Genomic DNA, 22,215 nt, shown 5'->3' on the forward strand with positions numbered 1-22,215 from the left:
AATCCAATCTAGCATTTAGTAGTGATTTTTTAAGTTGAGGGCCATTTTTACATGAACAGTAGCAAATTAGCAACCCTTATCTTGCAAAGACTCAACAATAAATTACAGTCAAACTGGACTGTCTAGAAGTGTGTCTATGTATCATCGTTCTCATAGAGACAAAATTTTGGGGGGTTTTATTAAACTCATCAATTCGACTAACAATAAAAAGATGACTCACAGGCTGAGTTCAAAGTATTTGTCTTTAGAATAAAAACTATATTAAAAAATACTTTGCTAACTCAAAAACCTACACACAAATGTTTATAGCTTTATTCATAATTGCCAAAATGTGGAAGCTACCAAGATGTCCTTCAATAGGTAAATGGATAATACAAGCAATAAAAGGAAATGAGCTACCAAGCCTTGAAAAGACATGGAGAAGCCGTAAATGCATATTTCTCAATGAAAGAAGCCAGTCTAAAAAGGTTATCATACGACTAACTATATGACATTCTGTTAAAAAAAGCAAAACCATAAAGACAATGAAAATATCAGTGGTTGCCAGCAGTTCAAAAATAAAGAAGGGAGGGATGAATAGGTGAAATAAAGAGGATTTTTAGGACAGTGAAACTATTCAGGACAATATTTGTAATGGTGGATAGATTGCATTATGAATGCATTTGTCGAAACTCATAGAATGTACAATAAAAAGAATAAATCCTAATAAAAACTATACTTTAATAACGTATCATTATTGTACATCAATTGTAACAAACATACCAACTACGGCAAGATATTAATAATAGGGGAAGGGGAGACAGACAGGAATTCTATACTTTCTGCTCAATTTTACCATAAACCTAAAATTTCTCTAAAAAAATAATATTTAGTAATAAAAGCTTTTCCTATATTTTTTAACAGTAAAGTAACCTTTAAAAAATGGCTACAGTGGTGGGTCCATAGTGTAGTGGTTAGCACGTCTGCTTTACACGCAAAAGGTCCTGGTTTCGTGCCCCAGGTGGAGCTACAGACCATACTGGACCATACCCCGGGTGCACCAGGCCACAGGTGCACACCACGAGAGATGCCCCACCTTCATAGATTCAGTCCTTAAGGAGAAAGAGCAACATCCATAGGTCAGGGGTGGAAGTGGGGGGTGGGGGAGGAATTAAAGAGAGGGTAAAAATGGCTACAGCGAAGTTACTGTCTCTACTGTGCTTTTGCCAGTAACAGGACAATAATTTTAAAAGTTAATTTTTTTATTTAACAATTAAGTCACATATATTCAAACACACTTTTTAGCTATGTTGAAGTAAAACTACTTTTACTTGTTATTATAAGATGAACACAGAAAATTTTAAATATATAATTTGAAATATTTCTCATACCTGAGGAATTATTCATACCAAAGATTAAACTAATAATTTACTTTAAATTCAACTCTGCCTAGAACATAATTTTCCCAAATGTACTCTATACTGATTGATATTATGAGGAAGGGAAAACTGGTTTTATGCTCAAATGAGTTTGGAACATGTTGAGTTAAACAAAGTTAAAGCTATTTCTTTGCTGCAGGACTGCTCAGAGATTTTGGTATGCTAATACTTACTGGAAATTTCCAGAAGGAGAATACAATATGTAATAATTACCAGAAAATATGACCATGAAACCTCTCCTACATGGTCATCTTACATAGAGTAGTATTCTGGAGAAGATACTGGGAAAACATTGACAAAGAATACCAAATGAAAACACAAAGAAATTCAGTTTGGCAAAGAACCAAACATAGAGCACATAAGTAGTTCTATTAAATAGGAACATTTCAGCTTGTTCTAAGAGCAAGAAAACTCCCAATTTCATTCATTCAATGAGAAAAAATTTGCTGAACATGTGCTATGTGCAAATCATGACAGTATAAAGGCCAAGAAACTGTAAATAGGTCATTCTGGCTATAGCATAATACACAGTGAAACATAAAAGTAGATCAAAATATTGGACTAGATAGGAAAGAATTAAATATACAGTTTAGACTCTATAGCAGTAATTAATTTTTGTTTGGTAGGGAAATAACAAATAGGAAATGCGAAATTAGCACGGTAACAATTTATAGGATGGGCAGTAAATAGGATATATAATATGTAGGATAGGTTAAACCTGCTGAAATTGTTGAGAAAGAGAAAAGAGATTAAAATATACCCCTGAAGAAGTAATGAAGGCAATAGACTATCATTCAAAAAAAGACAAAAGTAATCAATAATATATCTAAAAATTTACTAACTATAATTCGGTTTTCATAGATTCTTGAGTTTTCATAATCATTTACACAATTAACAAACTACTGAAAAGTATTTCAGTTTAAAATTGTGAATAATATATCAGTTAATGAGTACTTAGACATTTAGTTAAAAGTTGGTGTATAAAAACAAAATCACTCAAACTTCGTAGTAGAAAACTGTATTACCTTTCTGACTGGCTTTAACTATCACTTCTATATGCTTCATTGCTGCTTTTAATAGTTTCTTGGTTATAATAGATGGAATATCCACCTAGAAAATTCAACATTAAAATAAAACTTTTAAAGTAATTATCACTAAGTTACAATTGCAGAAACTGTATGTTTAAGATATGAGAATATATGGTCTTAAAAATTAGAGCTATTATTTGTAATCTTTCAAAAATATAATTTAAAAGCACTTAATATTCTTGGATCATACTAACCTTTAGAAAACCTTGCTACCACAGTAATGAAAACATTTTAATATGCATAAGGATATGCATAAGGATACCAAATTTTTCTCACAAAATAATCTTCATTCATGACATTTCTTTAATGTGTTTTGTTTTAAATGTATTCAAGGAAAAACTTCAAGTAACTTAGTATCCCTTTGAGGCTGTAAATTTTTGTTTACTAAGGTTATTTGAAAATGAACTTTTTCATACAGCTTACAAGATAAATTCTGGTTTTACAATATATGGAAGCATTCTATTTTGGAATAATAATAAGTTTCATTATTCCCCACAATTTTCAACTTAAAGGCTGGAAACTATAGTGACTATGGTAGGTTACTGAGAGAGGGTTAAAGGCTTATATGTACACACATAAAAGAGACAAAAACAATTAAGTAAAAATAAATTGTAAATAAATCACCAAAAAGTGTGTTTACTGGACTTTGACAGGCTTATCTTCCACCACAAAACTCAACATATTATATTTTCCCTTTATCAAAGGCATGAGAAAATTGCATCACAACAATGTTAAGTTTTGGGGATCATAAACCCCCAATATTTAGTGATTTACTAGTAAAAGCCAGAGCAGTTTACAGATACCTCTTGGCTATGTAAGATCAAGCACATTCAACAAGAGGGGTTATTTTGCTAGCAGAATGCCTTGTTGCAAAATAACTCTACTCTTCATTTATCCCTGGCCTCTTAGTACTCCATGATTAAAAATTATTCTCATATTTATCAAATAAACAATATGTTTTAGTTTTCAAACATAAAATCTTGTCTCTGAGAACACTCATGAAAATTTTCATACGTAAGTTTCACTTTAGAGACTTCAGGTCAGAATCAAAATGGGAAAATAATGGATTTGTTTTAGATTAAAAAAAAAAAAATCTAGACCCTGTGTGATTTGTTTTCATTACCCTCAAACTGTCAGTTTACGATATTCAGGCAATGGTATGAGGATAGAACATTGTATTAGGAACAAGCTTCATTCTTTGCCCATTAACTACCTCTAATGCTTTGACAAAGTTACTTTCTAGAAAATGAGTATGATAATGATCCATTCATCTCCCAGGATAGTGACACAGATAAAATAAAAGAAAGAATATATAGCATAACAATCCAGAAAATGGAAGAAATTTACAAATCATATATCTGATAAATTATCTGTAACTTATATCTATAATATAATGAACATTACAACTCAATAAGATGACAAATAACCACATTAAAAAATGAGCAAAGAATCTGATATACATTTTCCCCAAAAAAACATACATGAATGACCAATAAGCACATGAAAATATGCTCCACATCATTAGTAATCAGGGAAATGCAAATTAAAATGACAATGAGATACCACTTCATGCCCACTACCACGGTTAGAATTAAAAAGTAAGATAACAACTAGTTCTGGCAAGGATATGGAGAAATTGGAACCCTCATACACTGCTGGTGGGAATATTAAATGGTACAGCCACTTTGGAAAGCAGTCTGGTAGCTCCTCAAAAAGTTAAACGGAGAGTTACCATTTGACCCAGCAATTCCAATCCTAGGTATATACCTAAGACAAATAAAAACATGTTATCTCCCACCCTAAAAAGAAATTTGTACATAAATGCTATATGGCAGCATTATTCATAACAACCAAAAAGGGGAAACAATCCAAAGTTCCATCAACTGACAGATAAATAAACAATATGTGGCATATCTGTACAAGGAAATATTATTCAGACATAAAAAAGAATGGAGTACTGATACATGCTACAATGTGACAACATTAATAAACCTTGAAAACATTACACTAAGTGAAAGCAACAGTTCCAAAAGGCCACATATTATATGTGGCCATTTATATGAAATGTCCACAACAGACAAATCTACAGAGATAGAAAACAGACTGGTGGTTGGCTAAAGAGGTGGGGGAACAATGGCTTATGGCTAAAGGCTAAGAGGTCTCTTTTGGTTTGATAAAAACAATCTAAAATTGATTGTGGTGATGGCTGCACAACTCTGGGAATATTCGAAAAAACAGAATGGTACACCATAAATAAATGAATTTTAAAGCATATAAACTATATCTCAATAAAGCTATTAACAAAAAATACATATAGCACACGCTGAGTATAAGGTGCTATGATTTTAAAATCACTACACTATCTCAAAGCCTAATATAGCGGAGTTGTTTATTAACTAATACCTATAGATGAATTCACAATGAATCAGCTTTTGGATCATTTAGTTTTATTGACTTACTCTAAGTTATAATTTAAATGGTTTATCATCAACAAATTATTATTCTTACTAAATCATTTATTCCACTTAAATTGTCTACTGCGATAACTGCCTCAGAACCTTTTTTTTAAATAATATGATTCATGTTTATCAATTCTTTTCTATTTACAAAAATGACAAATACTCAGCACTAAAAAAAAATGGTGAACAGAAAGAAATTCAGGGAAAGAACCAAATATCAGCATCAACTCACCACCATAATAAGTATTATAAAGATAAACATGGCCTTAATATACGTATTAACTAGCTTTAATATGTAAGCTTAGTTTTCAAAATGGAAAAATGTTACATGTACTATTTTCCAGCCTCTTCCACTTGACTATCTAAGATAATTTCCCATGTAAATAAGTACTATTTTACAAAATGCCTTTTCCTGGCTGCATAAAATTCTATAGTTGGTATTTATTACATTTAATTAACCAACAATCATATTAAGTAAACATCAGTGTTTCATACTGCAATGAATTTATGAACATACTGCTTATTCATATTTTTTGCATTTCTTTTCTACAGTGTGTGACTGTATTGTTCATTTCTCAAATAGGTCTAGAAACATTTAGTAAGATTTATCTTTATTTTACCTACTATAAGCAGAGATATTACATACTAATTTTTGTCAATATGGTCAATTCTATTGAATTGATACAACAGTAGACAAGTATGTGCATCTACTGCTGATATACTGTAAGTATATCTATAGGCAAAGACCCTAACATACACAAAATATGGCTCAAAAACTCTTTAAGTGGGTCATAATCACTACCATTTACAGAGTAAATTGACTGAAAGGGAACAAATTTTGAAATTCCCAAATTTCTCATTGTAAGTACATACCTTATGAATCCTTCGAATTAGAACAGATGCAAAAAACCGTAATGTAATCCTCAGTTCATCAACAAAGGACTCATCATCTGTTACATCCCTTCAAATTGAGAAAAGCAAGCATTCAGAAGTTCAGAGAAACACACAGCTTCACCTTCTAGAAACGAAGGAGTCTAGAGCTTCCTCTTGTCCATTTATTTATGCTATTTTTCTTTTGTTTAACAAAAAACACATTTATTATAAAATAAGACAGAAACATATATAAAAGAAAATAAATGTCTCCCATAATTGTGGTACCAAGATATCACTATTAATAAAATCATGTTATACATTTCTCTGTAGATATCCACATATATGTAGCCATATTTTTATAATACTAAGATCATTTTCTAAGCATCGGCAAAGAAATTTCTAAGAAATAAAACAAAGAATCATTTTGGAAAAACAATAGAATTAATATACATTTTTAAATTAGTTTAAAATATTTATAGATTAATGATATAAACTAATTCCAATGGTAAAAATAAAAATGTGTTCTACTTGAAAAAGAAAAACTAAAATTCAAATGTTTTTAAAAGGAAATTTTGACAACCTTCTTCTGAGGAGCTACTTTTCACTATCCTGAGGTCTTGAGGTCCCTAGAAGAATTAGGACACTTCCCTAATCAAAACAAGAAAAGAAAGGATGCATAATGGTGACATCCTTGAAGATGGTGCTATTAAATCCCTTGGTAGAATAAGACAATTTACTGACCATGTTTCCCATTATTTACCCCAGGGAAGGGGATATTACAGCATCGGTAGCTATAACATTTAGAAATACAGCTAGATTTTAGGTCTTAAAGTCATAAATAACATTGGCAGGGGGGCTGGGGCCAAGGGAGTCTTTATAACAGGATTTATTTTACAAAATGCTTCAGCATTAGCTTTACTTAAATGGCAAATTCCCCATATTTAAGACAGAATCTAACATTTAAAAACTAAGTTAAAATAGCTTTTCAGGAACATATGGCATATAAACTGGATATTAAATTTGTTTTAAGAAACTATAAATCAATTCAACTACTAAAATTTAATTGGAAAATTCAAAATATACTAAATCAAAATAAGATTAGGGTAGGTGTCATTAAATATTACGTCTATAAGTCATTTAGGTATAAGTGTTCAAAAATATAACTAAATACCTGATGCTTATGTAAGGAAATGTGTTTATTAAATGATATAACTTGGATTTATTATCCTCAAACTATATTTTTTTCAGGTCTAGAGTTATTCCATATTCTGCAAGGTATTAGATACTTGTACATCCACAGCAGTTACCAGAAACAAAATTACTTTAGAAAAAAAATCTTAATATTCCAGGAAAATTCTATTAAAATTATATTTCAATTTAAGGACACATTTGAACATAAATTATTATTTCAAGTGTTACCAAGTGCATACACAATAGTAAATTGTTATATTTAGGAATAATAAAAAAAATTCTACAAATAACTTTTCTTTCAAAAAGAAGCCTAGGGGCTGGGGGCTGGGTAAAGAAGGTGAAGGGATGAAGAAGTACAAACTAGTAGTTACAAAAGTCATGGGGATGTACAGCATAGGGAAAATAGTCAGTATTATTCTAATGGTTATGTGTAGTGCCAGATGGGTGCTGGAGTAACTGAGGGATCACCTCATAAATTATATAAATGTCTAGCCATTATACTGTTTATCTAAAACTAAAAAAAAAAAAAAAAAAAAAGCAGCCTAGGATTGTTCCTCTTTGCTGTCACTAAACTGTTAATTGATTGCCTACATCAATGGTTCTTAAGTGAAGCCATTAATGCCTCCCAGGTAACATTTGGCAATCTCTAAAGACATTTTTGGTGGTCACAACTAGGAGGAAGAGGGGGTGATACTACCACCTCGTGGGAAAAGGCCAGGGGTGCTTAAATATCCTATAAAATCACAGTACAGCACTGCCCAACAATTACTTGGCCTAAAATGTCAATAGTGCCAAAGTTGAGAAATCCTGGCCTACACTAAAAACCCATCATGAGCACACTTCACTTAATGATATTCACTATACTAACAAAGAAGGCAAAGAAAGAACATACCTGTAAAAAGAACATACCTGTACCACGGATAAACAAAGTTTTCCAACACTAATTCAAGAACCTAAATAAAAATTATTTTTAAAAAAAATTAAATAATTACTTCTGGGAAAATAAACTACTACTAAGTAATATATATACCAAGAACCAATTTTATTATCTCAATTTTTAACATCACATACATGACAAAATGCATGTTAACTTCACAAAATTGTTGTGATGATCAAAGAGAACATATGCGAAAATACTTTGAAAACTATAAAATTCCATAAAAAAGAAAAATTACTATTAAAATAACATACATCTAAATTTTCCCACAAGAAGGAAAATAATAGGCTAATCTTTTATATTCTTAACTCTCTCTGAAAGTCAGTATTCCCAGGATACAATAAAGAAACAAATAGATAAGACTTTTAAAAGGGATCAAAATAGGTGTTGATGATTCCTTTGAAGAGAGGCTAGTGAATAAAAGGGAGCATGAGGGGAACTTCTGGGTTGATGATAATGTTTTGTTTCTTGATGTGGGTGCTGGTTATACAGATATGTTCATTTGTGAAAATTTTAGCTATACATTTAAAATCAGTATATAAGTTATACATGAAAAACAAAAGAAACCCTGGGTATTTAACCTTCCATTTCTTGAGTCTGGGTGTAGCAGTATGTATCAATTTTTAAAAGGACTTGCAGCGGGGGCAGTAACTTTAAAAAGCAGTAGGGAGGGAACAAAACAATGTACCTAACCTGACTATAAACCTATATACCTTCTCTGACAGCACTAATGAAGGTCGGGGATTCTCTAAATATTAAGGCAACAAGATTAGGACTCTCTACCAAAAAAACAAAGCATTAGGGATATCAGATGGGATATAAATAGGGAGAGGACACAGAGAGGAGACTAGAAAATTTACCATTAAAACATTTGGTCTTACTTTATCCCCCATATCCTGTAAAGATAATCACCAAATCCCACTGATTCTATATTCTAAATTGCTCTTTTCTAGAGCTCCACTTTTCAAGTCCTCATCTTCTCACCCCAAATTGTAGCAATAGCCTCTAAATGAGACTCCCTCTTCACGGGCTAGCTCTCCTCCCCAACCTCCATAGTGCTGCCAAAATGATCTAAAATTGCAGTCCCCAACCTTTCTGGCACCAGAGACCAGTGCCAATGATGCCTAATGATCTGAGGTGGAGATGAGGGAGTGATGCTAGCACTGGGGAGCAGCTGCAAATACAAATGAAGCTTCGTTTGCTGGCCCCACTTCCTGCTGTGCAGCCCAATTCCTAACAGGCCGCGGACCGGTACCAGTCCATGGCCCAGGGGTTGGGGACCCTGATCTAAAACATATTTGACCACATCACTCCCTTGCATGAAACCTTGAATATATCAAACCACAATATATCAAAGTAAGAAAAGTAGAGCTGAACTGATTTTGAAGGGGCAAGAGACAGCTGCCTACCAGCAACTATGCCTATTTACTTCCTTTTTCACCTCCCACTGCATCCTGTGAGTCACATCTGAAAACTCTAGTTACACAGTTGAAAATCACAGCTTCCATGATCAATTAAACTCCTTTAGCATGGCCTCGTAAGTCTTTTGATGATGTGATTTCTAAAGGGCCACATAAAAACTGGTTAAGAACTAAGCCAGACCTGAGTTTTAGATTGAATTCTGTTACCAACCAACTATGAAACTTGAGAAAATTACTAAAACTCTAAACCCCACTTTTGGTTAAATCATCTATAACAGCACCTACTTTACAGGTGGTGTGATTATGTAAAATAATGCGAGTACTGTAATTAACAGTGCCTAATATATAGAAAGTGATCAATAAATATTAGTACTAAAATATTGTCTCTTCGTTGTCCACATCCTCCTTCACATTTTACCCTACAGCTTAGTGAACACTACCCCTTGCTTCAAAGATGCTCTTTCCTTTCAAAAGCTCTTCCCGAACCCTGAAATACCCTTTCCCATACTATCAGTCTGGCAAATTTCTAGTCATATTTCCTGACTGGCCCTCTCTCAATAGTTACACACTTCTTCCTCTGTACTACTAATACAGCTTATACATTTCTTCTATTATTCCCTGAAATACATTATATTATAATTACCTGTTTATATGTCTAACTCTCTTCCTAGACTGAAGTTTCTAAACAGGGCAATATCTTCTCTTTTTATTTCTGAGGCCTAATCCAGTTCTCGCTTATAGCAAGATTTCAAAAATGTTTTTAAATTTGGACCTAATATTTATTGAACACCAATAAGTGCCAGACACTAGGCAAAGAGCTTTACATAAGTTTCATTTTTTAAAAGAAATAAATGAAGTGTCAAAGACACAAACAATACTCTGGCTAGAGGTTTTATCTTCAACAGACCTCAAATCAGCACTCTCCAAAAGAAATATAATAATGTGAGTCAAATATGTAATCTTAAATTTTCTAGTAGCTACATTTTAAAAAAGAAACAGGTCAAATTAATTGAATGATATTATACTTAACCCAAATATCCAAAATATTATCATTTTAACATGTAATCAATAAAATATTTAGGAGCATATTTTACATTCCTTTTTCCTTACTAAGTCCTCAAAATCCCATATATATTTTACATATACAGTAAATCTCAACATATTTCAAGTGTTTCTTAATAGTGACATGTGGCTAATAGCTACCATATTGGAGAGCAGTCTTAAATCAGGGAAACTTGAGGATAAGAAAAAGATGTTACAGAAGAAATGAAAAGAGCCAAGAGTTTGGCATTTATGCAGCATATTTTTAGCCACAGAAGGATGCAAAATGGGAAAAGGGATAATTAGGCAGGATTCAGATGTCTAATGCTATTCTTTAACTAATTCTTTGGCATTCAATTTAATTTAGTACATATCTATCAGCTACCAATAATGTATCTGGCCCTGCACTTGGTGCTGGAAACAAATGAGACCCCACTACCTGCCTTCCAGGACTTGATTGCTTTGTCAAATCAATGGAGAAGACAAGTCTCTTAAAAAAATAACTAAAATATACAATCTGTTATCAAAAAGGTACATGTAAAATGTGACTAGAACAAAGATAAGAGAATATGCTTCTTATTCCTATATTATGCAGAAATATGAAAAGTGTTCCATTCTCTGCTCTACTCTTCAGTTAGTGTCAAAACCGAGGTCATACATAATTCAGTAATATACATTTGCTCCTTGCAGCTCAGGTCCCTCTTTCTGAAATTACAAAATGGTTATTTCTACTGCTCTATCATAAAAATGGCTGTTTTTATAAGAGATAAGCGATAACTAGGTAAAACAGTGCTTCCTTTGGCTAAAATGCCCACTTAAATTAGACATGGGATCCAAAAAACATTTCTAGCTTACCATTTAAGTTGCATATTTCATCATAATCGAATCAACTAATTAGCCAAGAATTGATGAGGTGGCATATATTAAGATGCTTCATAACTAAATTTTCTATAGGTATTTAATATTTACTACTTCAGTATATCTGGCAAAATTAGTTACCTCTGAGAGAGATGCATCAACCTTGGAAGAAATTTTCAGGTCTAGCCATGGCTGGTAATTTTCAAGTAGCAAGGAAGGCCTAAAGAAAATCATACAATTAAACAGCTTGAAATCCAAATTGTAATTAGAAGGATCAACAAATAGAAAACGTTTAACTCACCTATGTCGTTTACATTTCACTTTACCACAAACAGCACAGCTACGACCTTGAGGAAATAATTCTTGAAGTCCTAACTGCTAAAAAAGGAAAACAGGGGAGGGGGAGATTTGTCTTTACATATTATCTTTACTAAAGAGAATCAATTCTTTAAAAGCTTGTTATGCAATGTATGAATTCAAAGGACTTTTGTGTGTGTGTGTGCGCGCTTTAATACGGAAGCCATTCTTTGTAATTAATATTTGCTGAATTAAAGTGACAACAGAGAAAAAATGCCTGATGAAATCCTTTACAACAATGGTCCCCAACCTTACTGGCACCAGGGAACGGTGCTCCTATGAGAATCTAATCCCTAATGATCTAAGGTGTAGCTGAGGCCATGATGCTAGAGCACTGGGGAGTGGCTGCAAATACAGATGAAGCTTCTCTTGCTCATCAGCCACTCACCTCTTGCCGTGAGGCTGGTTCCTAACAGGCCATGGGCTGGCACTGTTCTGCAGCCCAAGGTTTGGGGACCAGTGCTACCTAAGCCAAATTTCCAAGTTTATGATTCAATTTTCTTGCTCGCTTATAGAAAGAAAATTCAATGTATATTTTAAAATACTCTATTGCAAGCGTATATTTAAAAACCTATTTTCTATTTCTCCAAAACCTTGAATTCAATGAGGGAGAAGATATGTGACAACTAATGAGGTTATGAGCACCACTTTGAGCTGTGTTTCTTCAAGTAGAAATACCAACAAATCTGGGATGAGGGACTGCATCAACTTGAAGAATTATCAAATAAGACTTCAAGATAGCCCACAAAATCCTGATCTACACACTAGGGTCTTTGCCTACCATAGATTCAATATGCTACCATGTTTATCTAATTTCAAAAATACATATTATTTTGGTAAAGCAAATTGAGTAATTATTTCTCTGTGGAGCAAAGAGACATTTAGGAAATGAACAGTGTTAACCTAGAGTTCCCTAATTGTACCTGTGCCACAGGATCACCTAGAAAGCTTTTAACAAGTATTGATCACAAAGCCCTAACCTAAAATTATGCAATCAAAATCTGGTAGTAGGACCCAGGGATCTTTAATTTTAAAGATTCCCCAGGTGATTCTACTGTAAAACCAACTTTCAGAACCGCTGTTTTAATTTATTGTCTTCATAGTTAATAGGCAGTTAAGAGGACACTCTAAAATTGTGGATTCCAACCTTCCAAGAATTTCATATTTTCTTTTTATAGCTCCTCTTATGGGAACTGCAGACCTCAAAAATATAAACATTTGTAAATTTTACTTTGAAAATGTTCTGATGTCTTCCATTATTAAATAGCAGATGAATTTTTAAAAATAATCACTGCTTTAACATGCTTTCAATAATAATATCAAACAGCATAGAGTCCATACATACTGACTTTTAAAAATAATAACAAATAAGTTTTACCTTGGGTTTGTATTTTATTGTGAAGAATATATTTGGTAAGAGAGAATCAGGTCCTAATGAGCAGTAGAATGTGACAACTCCAGCAACAAATGACCAGAAGATCATTAAAACATGAAGATACCTTAGAAATAAATTAAAATTATTATTAGAACAAAAAAACAACAACAAAGTTGTCCCTTCATTGATTTAACAAATACTTATTAAGCAACTACTATATCAGACTGAAGCAATTTCTCCAATCATGATTTTCTGTAATGTATTTATTAACTATAAGAATCTTTGAATGTATGCTATCAAAAGCATAAGAAAGTATATTTCATAAGGTATACAGATGTCTAGTATGTCGTACACCTCTAACTAATATTGTATCGTCAATGTAATTGAGAAATAAATTTTAAAAATACACAAAATGGAGGGAAAGCTTGAAAAATAAAGTATAAGAAGTATAAATTCTCAATATTTCATAAGTTGGTACATAGGTTGTCATGTTTAACTAGCCTATAACTACATTCTTCCAGAATACCTTCTAATGATACTGTACTAGTCATATCTCACCAAAATTCTGGTTATTTTTCATTAAATTAAAAAAAAATTTACTGAGTGCCTATGTCATGCTACACAGTACGAGGCTCTGGGGATATAGTAGGAAAAAGCAGTGCCATGGTCTCTATTTGCATGGAATAAACTGGTAGGTATAACAGAAATAAATGAATACAATATAGTGTGATCATGTGTCCTATAGTTTGACAGAGAAAGTACACATAATATAAAAACACCACAAGCAGAATACACAACCACACTTTGAAAGGACAGAAAAGCTGTCCTTTTTTCAGAGAAAGCATGAATGAGTAAGAGAAAAAAAAAGAGGATAGCTTAAAGTAATGAGGGATTGGGGACAAGGCAGGGGAATTCAAATGAGAGAATTACGTGGGCTAAGATCTAAGTATAGTTACAAGGAAGAAGTGGCTTTGAGATAAATCTAAACAAACCAAGCCGAAACCAGATGATATAGTGTCATATAAATCATATTAAGATGTCTCAATACAAGCAGTCCTCACATTCCACAGTTCTGATATGTATAAATTTCAGTTACCATGATTTTGTGAAGCACTAGCCCCCCAACAACACAGTTCAAATTCCAATGTCTATATTATGTTTAACTGTGAATAAATACATGAAGTACAAACTTTGGTACTAGATTTTCAGTCCACGAGTCACTACATAGTGAGAAGACAATAAGGCCAGTCCACAGAGAGGAGGAAAAGGGAGGTCAAGAAAGTATTAGCAGTATTCCAAATCCTAGTTCTATATATTTCTGAGGCCCAAGCTACACTCAATTTCTTTCTGTACTTACATAACCTTCCAATGATTTCCTTCTTTGCCAAACCTAATGTAGAGTTCCTGTCATTTACCAAGAGTCACGAGTAATACCCAGGAGACAATAAAGAGTTTTAAGAAGATTTTAAGAATTTTCAAGTATCATTAGATTATATAATCAGAAGACCACTCTGGCTGCAATATGGAGAAAGGCTTAAATTGGAAATATACAGGCTCATTAGAAAGCTGCTGAAAGTCATTTAAGAGAGTTAGAGGATGGCTTGTACTAGGGAAGAGACCAGACAAAAAGAAGCTGATTGTTTTGTGATATTGTAGGGAAGAATTAAGAGGATTCCATAGTTGATTAGATGTGAGAAGTAGGGAGAAGTAAAAAATCCATTCTCTTTGGATATGCTAAATTTCAGGGTCTAAGTAGAAATGTCCCATAAGCAGCTAAATACTGGTTAGTTTAAGTCTCTGCAGAGAATATTGTCTAAGGATAAAGATTTGGGAATTACCAACATAAAGATCACTGAAGTCATGGAGAAAAAAATAACATGACCTAGGAAGAAACTGCACAGTGAAAAAAGAAGGGAATATAAGACACTTAAGTAAGAAATAAGCAGAGCAGGAGAAATCTAGAAACAAATATGTTAATTAGAAGAGCTAGGAGGAAAACCCAAGGGACAAGTCACAAAGGCTGTCAAGGTTAAAAAAATAAATTAATTAATTAAGAAAAGAAGGAAGAGTGGGAGAAAGGGATAAAGGAAGGAAATATGTCAACAGGGATAAAGCAGTTACCAGAATCGAATACTTGTAAAATAAAGTGTGGACCCTGAGAAAGAAAAGATCTACTGAGAAGGGTTCCCGGTTGCTAACTGGGCTCAAATTTATTTTCCTTTTTTTTTTTTTTAACGCCTACAGTATCTGGTCTTCCTAGGTGGTCTCCCATTCAAGTACTAAGCAGACCTGACCCTGCTTAGCTTCCGAGATCAGATGATATCGGGCATGTTCAGGGTGGCATGGCCATAGACTTGGGCTCAAATTTAAAAGAAGAGCCTAGAAGCCGTTTTTAAACAGGGGTCTGTCATGCAAACAGTTCAGGGAGAATCCTGCACTGAATGGCTGCTTCCCACACTGACCTGCCTCCCTGCACTGTGTTCTTGATAGCTGAGCCAGCCCTTATAAAGGACTTCCTGGACTTGTATTTCAACCAACAGGAGGTTTTCCCTGTCCAATTGGAGCTGCACAGCTATAAACCCCCATCTTCACCAATCAATCAGAGTGGCTCCATTCTGACCAATCAAGACAGTGACCTTTGGATCAATCAAACTACGAAGATCTGGAGTCCTCATTTACGTGAGGATGGACCAACCAAAGATTGTCTATATAATCAGCTGCTCCATGCAGGCTCACAAAGCACACTTTTCCCTTTCCACTGTAGACAGCGTTTCCTTGGCTGCAGCTGAAACATTGAAGACAAAATACTGACAACGTCTCACTGGAGCAGAGAAGACCAGGTAGAGAAGAGCAGGCAGAGCAGGGCAGAGTGGAGTAAACTAGAGTGGAGCACAGCAGAGCTGACACGCTGTCTCTTAACTGAGCTAATAGTGTTATCACTATTAAGCTGTCCTCACAACCATGCTGTATCACAATTGATCTGTTTGCACTGAATATAGTTTCCTTTCTCTCCACACCCCAAACTGGGGATTCCTGTTGGTGTTGAATTGGTGCCAAGAATCACTGGTTGACAAAAGAGACAGATTGAGAAGTGTCCATTAGCTTTTGCAACAAGTGGCACCGACGAACTAACAAAAGCAATTTTAGTAGAATGGCAAAAGAATGCAGTGGATGAATAGTGAGATGGAAGTGTGGAATTGGTCAATGTGGATATTTTCCTTTTAAAGGAAAGAAGAGCTAAAGTAGTAGCTGGAGGAAGAAAATGAGGGAAGGTGGTTAGTAAAACCTGATCACATTTAAATGTTGATTGGAGAGAAGAGGAAAAGAGGTAGAGAACTGATAAATTGAGTGGATAATATCCTAGAGAAGGTAAGAGTAGTCGGGTTTCAGAGAGTAACAGAAGAAATAGTCCTAAAAGGGAAGGACATCTCTTCCCCAATACCATAGAGAAAGAATAGATGGATAAGAATACAATTAAGCCTGTAGATCTAATAACAAGAATTAAAAGCCGCATGATAGCCGTTAAGTAAAACAGGAGATGCTGAGAGTAAAAGGCAAAGGTGGCATGATCAGAAGTTATAGAAGACTGGGGAAGTTCTGAAACAGCTTCTGGGGAGAAGTAAAGAGAAAGGTATCCTGGGGAACTGCTGGGCAGTATTAAGGCTAAAGAGTTAAATTTACAGGTGTGGGATCTTCTCTAGCAGTATTCAATAACCAGGAATACAAACACTAAAAAGCGTCACTAATCCAAGATTTGGATTTTGTCAGATAGTGGAATAGAATGGAAGGGCGGTAAAGATATGGCAATAAAGTGGCTGAAGTAATAAGACTGTGGAATCCAGACTAGACTGACTCTAAATTGCATAGAAAAGTGACAGCAGAAGAGGGAAGAGTTAGGAGGCTAAGAAGTCAAGAAGCAGGTACACTGCTGAATCAGACACTGGTCAGCAAGTAGGATATGTGATTTTTAAGATTTCAGAAGTAGAGCTCTTTTTGGTGATGAAAGAGCCACTGTATAGTGATTAACTGGAAGGCTACAGAGGAGTCACCTCGAGACAGACTAAAGCAGGGGTCTCCAACCCCAGGGCCACTGACCGCTACTGGTCTGTGGCCTGTTAGGAACCGGGCCACACAGGGGTGAGCAGCAGGAGAGCGAACAAAGCTTCATCCGAATTTGCAGCTGCTCCCCATCACTAGCATCACCACCTTAGCTCCACCTCAGATCATCAGGCATTAGATTCTCATAGGAGCATCAGTCCCTGGAGCCAAAAAGGCTGGACTAGAATAACTGAAGCACTGAAGTCACCTAGAATGGCAATATATAAAATGGAGAGAAAGTCTATAAACTGGAGGCCAAAATATTCTCTAAATGAGTACAAGTGACCTGTAGACAGATATGAGAAAACAGAAGACATATGTTTCCAAGAGTAAGAGATTTTGGCTTCCTTGACAGAATAACTGGTACCAGACTTGCCTTCCCACCATAAACAATTATAAAACTGGACAAAGCATATGCAGTAACTGTCTATAGGCAAGGACAAAAAGCAGGACAAGACTGTAATCTTAAAGGGAAGAGAAGCACATAAGTTAGTTTCTCGTCCATCCCAGTCTCTGACTAGGGACAGTTTCTCAAGTGTATCATGGAATAGTAAGAGTCACAGAAGATACTGTGAAGACCTGAGAGTGCAGAATTGGGGATACAGCACCAAGCAGTAAGAAGAGAGAAGTTTGATGATTAGAGGAGTTTATAAATTGCTGACAGTGACCAAGTAAGTACAAAAGCTGTGAAATAAAGGCTGAGCCACCCAACCAGATGAAATTGCCTCCAACCCCAGGCTCTATACTTGAAGAACTTTTGACTGCATACCTCTATTAAATGTTTTCATTCAGTACTTAAAAACATAAACATAGTTGCCACCCACTTAAAAAACCTCCATGGCTTAAAGTTGCCTACAGAATGAAATATAAAACCCTTAAATGTTTATGGCCCCTTTCGATCTAGTCCCAACTCACATTTATACTTTATACCCATATTTCTTCCCATTCCTTTATACAAAGCTTCAATCTAATCAAAACAGTATACTTGGCATCAAGCCTTAAAAAAAAATCTTAAGTCTGGAAGCTAACTCAGATAACAGAGGTATTCACAGAGAAAATAATAAAATTCATGTCCACAGCCACTTACTAAAAATCATTTTGAGCCAGACAGATATGACGCAGAATTCCTAATTTTTAGGATTCTTGTTATATAGTACATATTTTATATATAACACACCCAATGAGAACTGATGCAGCACTCTATATTCAGATATTAATATTTCTGTAGTAAAACATGAAATAAATACTATATATAATATGTCTGTTCAGGTCAGGTTTTGTCATAAAATGTAATTGGTGCCAAACTTAGGGAAAAAGTTACTTCTTCAGAGCTTTTAAATTTCAGAATTACAGATTAGGAATCGCAGACCTGTATTTAGAATGAATGACAATAAACACTACAATATGTGTGGGCTATTACTAAGGCAAACAATAACTAAGAAATCATTTAAGAAGGAAATCTATAGCTCTAAATGAATTAACCCCGTGGTTCTCAACTAAGGGTGATTTTGCTCTCCAGGGGACATTTGGTAGTATATGGAGACATTTTTGATTGCCACAAACGTGAAGGGGGGAGGGGAAAGTGCACTACTGACATCAAGTGGCTGGAGGCCAAGGCTGCTGCTAAGTATCCTATAATGCACAGGACACTCCCCCACAACAAAGAATTATCTGACCCAAATTATCAATAGTGCTGAGGTTGAGAAACCCTGCATTAACCAGAGACAAAGAAATACTGAAAACTAAGCATTCAGAAAACTGGGAGAAAATAAAACAAATTCAAACGTACGAAAAGGAAGGAAACAGTAAAGAGTAGAACATAAATCAACAAAGTAGACAACAATGACAAGAGATAATAAAATATAAGTTGCTTCTTTGGAAAAATTAATAAAATAAGCAAACTTCTGACTGGAAACCACTGGAAGTTACTAGCTCAGCAGCAGTTTAAACACGGATAATTAAGAGAAAAGAATAAGCATTTATCCTACTTTTCCAATTAGAGCTACCCTTCATTGTAACTAAATATACCTACTGCATGGAGTAAAGCAATTCTATTAAAAAAAAAACAAACAAATAAAGAATTCAGATTTAAAACTACAGAAGGAATAAAAGAATGAGAAAATAATCATGTTGAAATCTATAATGAGGTAACTGATTCACAGAATGAGTGGTAAAATGAAAAAAAAAGTTTTGGTTTTTAGAAAATTTTGTTGATACCTTACTTTGCAAGGTCATCGGCTATCACTACCTGAATCCGTGAAAAGTGAGGCTACTCCATCTTATGTGGAGTTATCCTCTGATGAGATATAATAGGATACGTACGCCATCACTGAAGCATTCTTGTATCCCCTTAAAAAAATCTAAATCTAACTTAGCCTATAGATAGATCTAACTACGTCTACAAAAAAAAAAAAAAATGACGGTGAGGATAAAAATAAGACATAATAAAGAAACCATCAGCAAAATCCATAATGTGAAAAAATGACACGGTTTCTTCAACAAGTCAATGACAAGGGGCGGGGGGAAGCAGGTAGAGGAATGTTCTAGATTGGGGTTGACAAACTATGGCTTGTGAGCCAAATGCCACCTGCTCTAGTACAGCCTTCAAGCTTAAAAATGTTTTTACATTTAAAAGCATTCTTTTAAAAAAGGATGTGGAGCAGACCCAACACAGGCCCCAAAGTCTAAAATATTTATTATCTTACACTATAGAAAAAGTTTGCCAACTCTTGTTCTAGATTATGAGATGTACAGAAGCTTAGGAAATCTAATTAATAGTGAGTGAACCTAATATGGATCCTGATTATAACAAATGTACTACAAATTTTTACATAATGAGAAAAATTTGATTATAGACTGGTTATTAGATGATATCAACCAAGTGATAATTTCATATGGTTCTGGTTTTGTGTAGAAGTGTTTCTGAAAAAGGAGGAAGGTTAGATTTTTAAAAAAATATTCAAAATATTGATGATTGTTGAAGCTGAGTGATAGGTGCTTGGAGGTTTCTTGCACTCTTTTTTCCATATATGTTTAGAAATTTCCAAAATCAAAAGTTAATAAAAAAATATAAAGATTTAGCAAGAGAGATAAAGGAATAAAAAAGAAATACACAAAATGCAGAATGAAAAAGAAATAAGAATAGCTATAACTGAAATGAAGAATAAGATTATGAACAGCTACATGTTCATAAATTGGATAACCTATATGACAAATTTTTTTAAAAAGACAAAAATGCTAGAAATTACTAAGTGAAGAACTAGATATCTTGAATAGAGCAATTATCATCAAAGAAATTAAAACATAATAAGAGACCTGCCTGTAAAAAAAAGGCCCCTTTCCTAAATGGTTTTACCACACTTTCATAAAACAGATAATCCCTATCTTATACAGAGAGCTTTGGAAAAGAAAAATGAGAAAAGATTGCTAATTTAAAAGGACTAATACAATTTTAATACCCAAATCAGATGAAGACAATATAAGAAAATCATTAGGTCTACTTTACTTATGAATACAGATATGAAGTACTAAGTAAAATATTAACTAAAACTATCAGTATATCATAAAATAAATAATACATCATAAGGCATATTTTTTTAACGGTTCAACATCTTTAAATCTATGCCATGATGGACTAAAAGAGAAAAAATTAAAACAATGAAGCCTTTTGACCTAACTACTAGTTTCAGGGAACCCAGAGGGAACATGTCCAAAAACACTACAGGGATTCAATCAGGCAAGCCAGACTGTGGAAAACTCTACAGAACAAAAGGCCCAGTTTCTTCAAAAAATAAATTGCAAAGTTAAAAAAAAAAAAAAAAAAGTAGTGGGTGGAGAGGAGAGGCAACTTTGAGATTAAAAAATCATATTTATATCTTAATTTGACTAACTAAAAAAGCTGTTCATAAATAAGATACGTTATAGACAAAGTAGTGGATAGACAGACACATAATAAAACGTGTAAATAAAGCAAAACATTAATGGTAAAATCTAGGCAGTAAATAATTGGTTATCTAATATAAATTTCAACATTGCTATATGTTTAAAAATTTTCATCATAAAGTGTTGAGGGGAAGTTCTAACAAATTCAGGTAAATCTGAACATTGAATGGATATTTAATGATGTTAAGAAATTAGTTGTTTTTAAATATGAAATAGTATTGTGGTTATGTAAAAAAAAAGAACTTATTAGAGATGCATAATGAAATGTTTAACGTTTATAGATAAAATATGTGTCATGTGGGATTTGCTTCAAAATAATTGGGGTGGGAATATTTGACTTAGATCTCGTCATTTCTGAAGCTGGGTGATAGGTACTTACAGGTTTCATTATATTTTGTGTATATTGAAATTTTTCAAAACAAAGTTTTTTTAAATTAAAAAATATTCAAACGACATAAGAGCAGCAATGAATGTTTGGAGAGATATTTCTGTACATGGATGAAACCATTAAGTATAGTAAAGATAACAATCCTACCCAGATTTACAAATTAATTAAAACTGCAGTACTAAATATGATTGCTAATTTTATGACACTCTTCACATTAAAACCAGGGGCCTAATTTCCTTCCCAGTGAATGGGGGTTAGCCTTAATCACTCACTTCTAACCAAGAGAATGTGGCAGAAATCTAACTTCCAAAGCTAGGTCATAAAAAGGGTAAGGCTTCCACCAGGCTTTCTCAAGATGTTCACTTTTATAATCTAGCACCATGTTGGGAAAAAAGCCACCTACAAAGACCATACGTATATATTCTTGCCTATAGCCCAGGTATGATCACAGCCAACAACCAGTATCAACTGTCACACTTATGAATGAACAAACCAACAGATTATTCTAGCCTCCTAATTATAGGGCGCCCAACTGATGCACAGTGAACAGAGACTAGCTGTACCCATCAACTTCTGGCCAAATTGCAGTTTTGTGAACAAATTAATATTGCTGTTGCCTTAAATCACTAAATTTGTGGATGATATGTTATGTGACAATATATAAACAAAAGAGAAACCACAATCAAAAGTCCAACTTAATCTTTTAAGAAATCATTCATTCTAAAATGTATAGTGAAAATAAAGGTTCAAAAAGAACTGCTAGAAAAGA

At 33.8% G+C, this 22,215-nt stretch overlaps 1 protein-coding gene and 1 pseudogene across 5 annotated transcripts in view; both read right to left on the minus strand.

The window, feature by feature from the left end:
* Positions 1-22,215, minus strand: part of SNX14 (sorting nexin 14) — a 58,922-nt gene that overhangs the window by 32,130 nt on the left and 4,577 nt on the right. For 2 of the 5 annotated variants that reach the window (XM_016158090.2, XM_036219899.1), the window contains exons 2-7: positions 13,022-13,142; positions 11,588-11,664; positions 11,428-11,506; positions 7,939-7,982; positions 5,839-5,926; positions 2,444-2,528 (exon numbers count right to left, since the gene is read on the minus strand). In XM_016158090.2, the coding sequence (XP_016013576.2) occupies positions 2,444-2,528; positions 5,839-5,926; positions 7,939-7,982; positions 11,428-11,506; positions 11,588-11,664; positions 13,022-13,142 (494 nt within the window). Of the gene's footprint in view, positions 1-2,443; positions 2,529-5,838; positions 5,927-7,938; positions 7,983-11,427; positions 11,507-11,587; positions 11,665-13,021; positions 13,143-22,215 lie in introns of those variants that run through there. The other 3 variants (XM_036219902.1, XM_036219896.1, XM_036219904.1) reach the window with 2 other exon arrangements.
* Positions 15,254-15,372, minus strand: LOC118606776 (annotated as a pseudogene).

This window comes from Rousettus aegyptiacus, unplaced genomic scaffold (genome assembly GCF_014176215.1).
Source record: "Rousettus aegyptiacus isolate mRouAeg1 unplaced genomic scaffold, mRouAeg1.p scaffold_m13_p_1, whole genome shotgun sequence".
Taxonomy (NCBI): domain Eukaryota; kingdom Metazoa; phylum Chordata; class Mammalia; order Chiroptera; family Pteropodidae; genus Rousettus; species Rousettus aegyptiacus.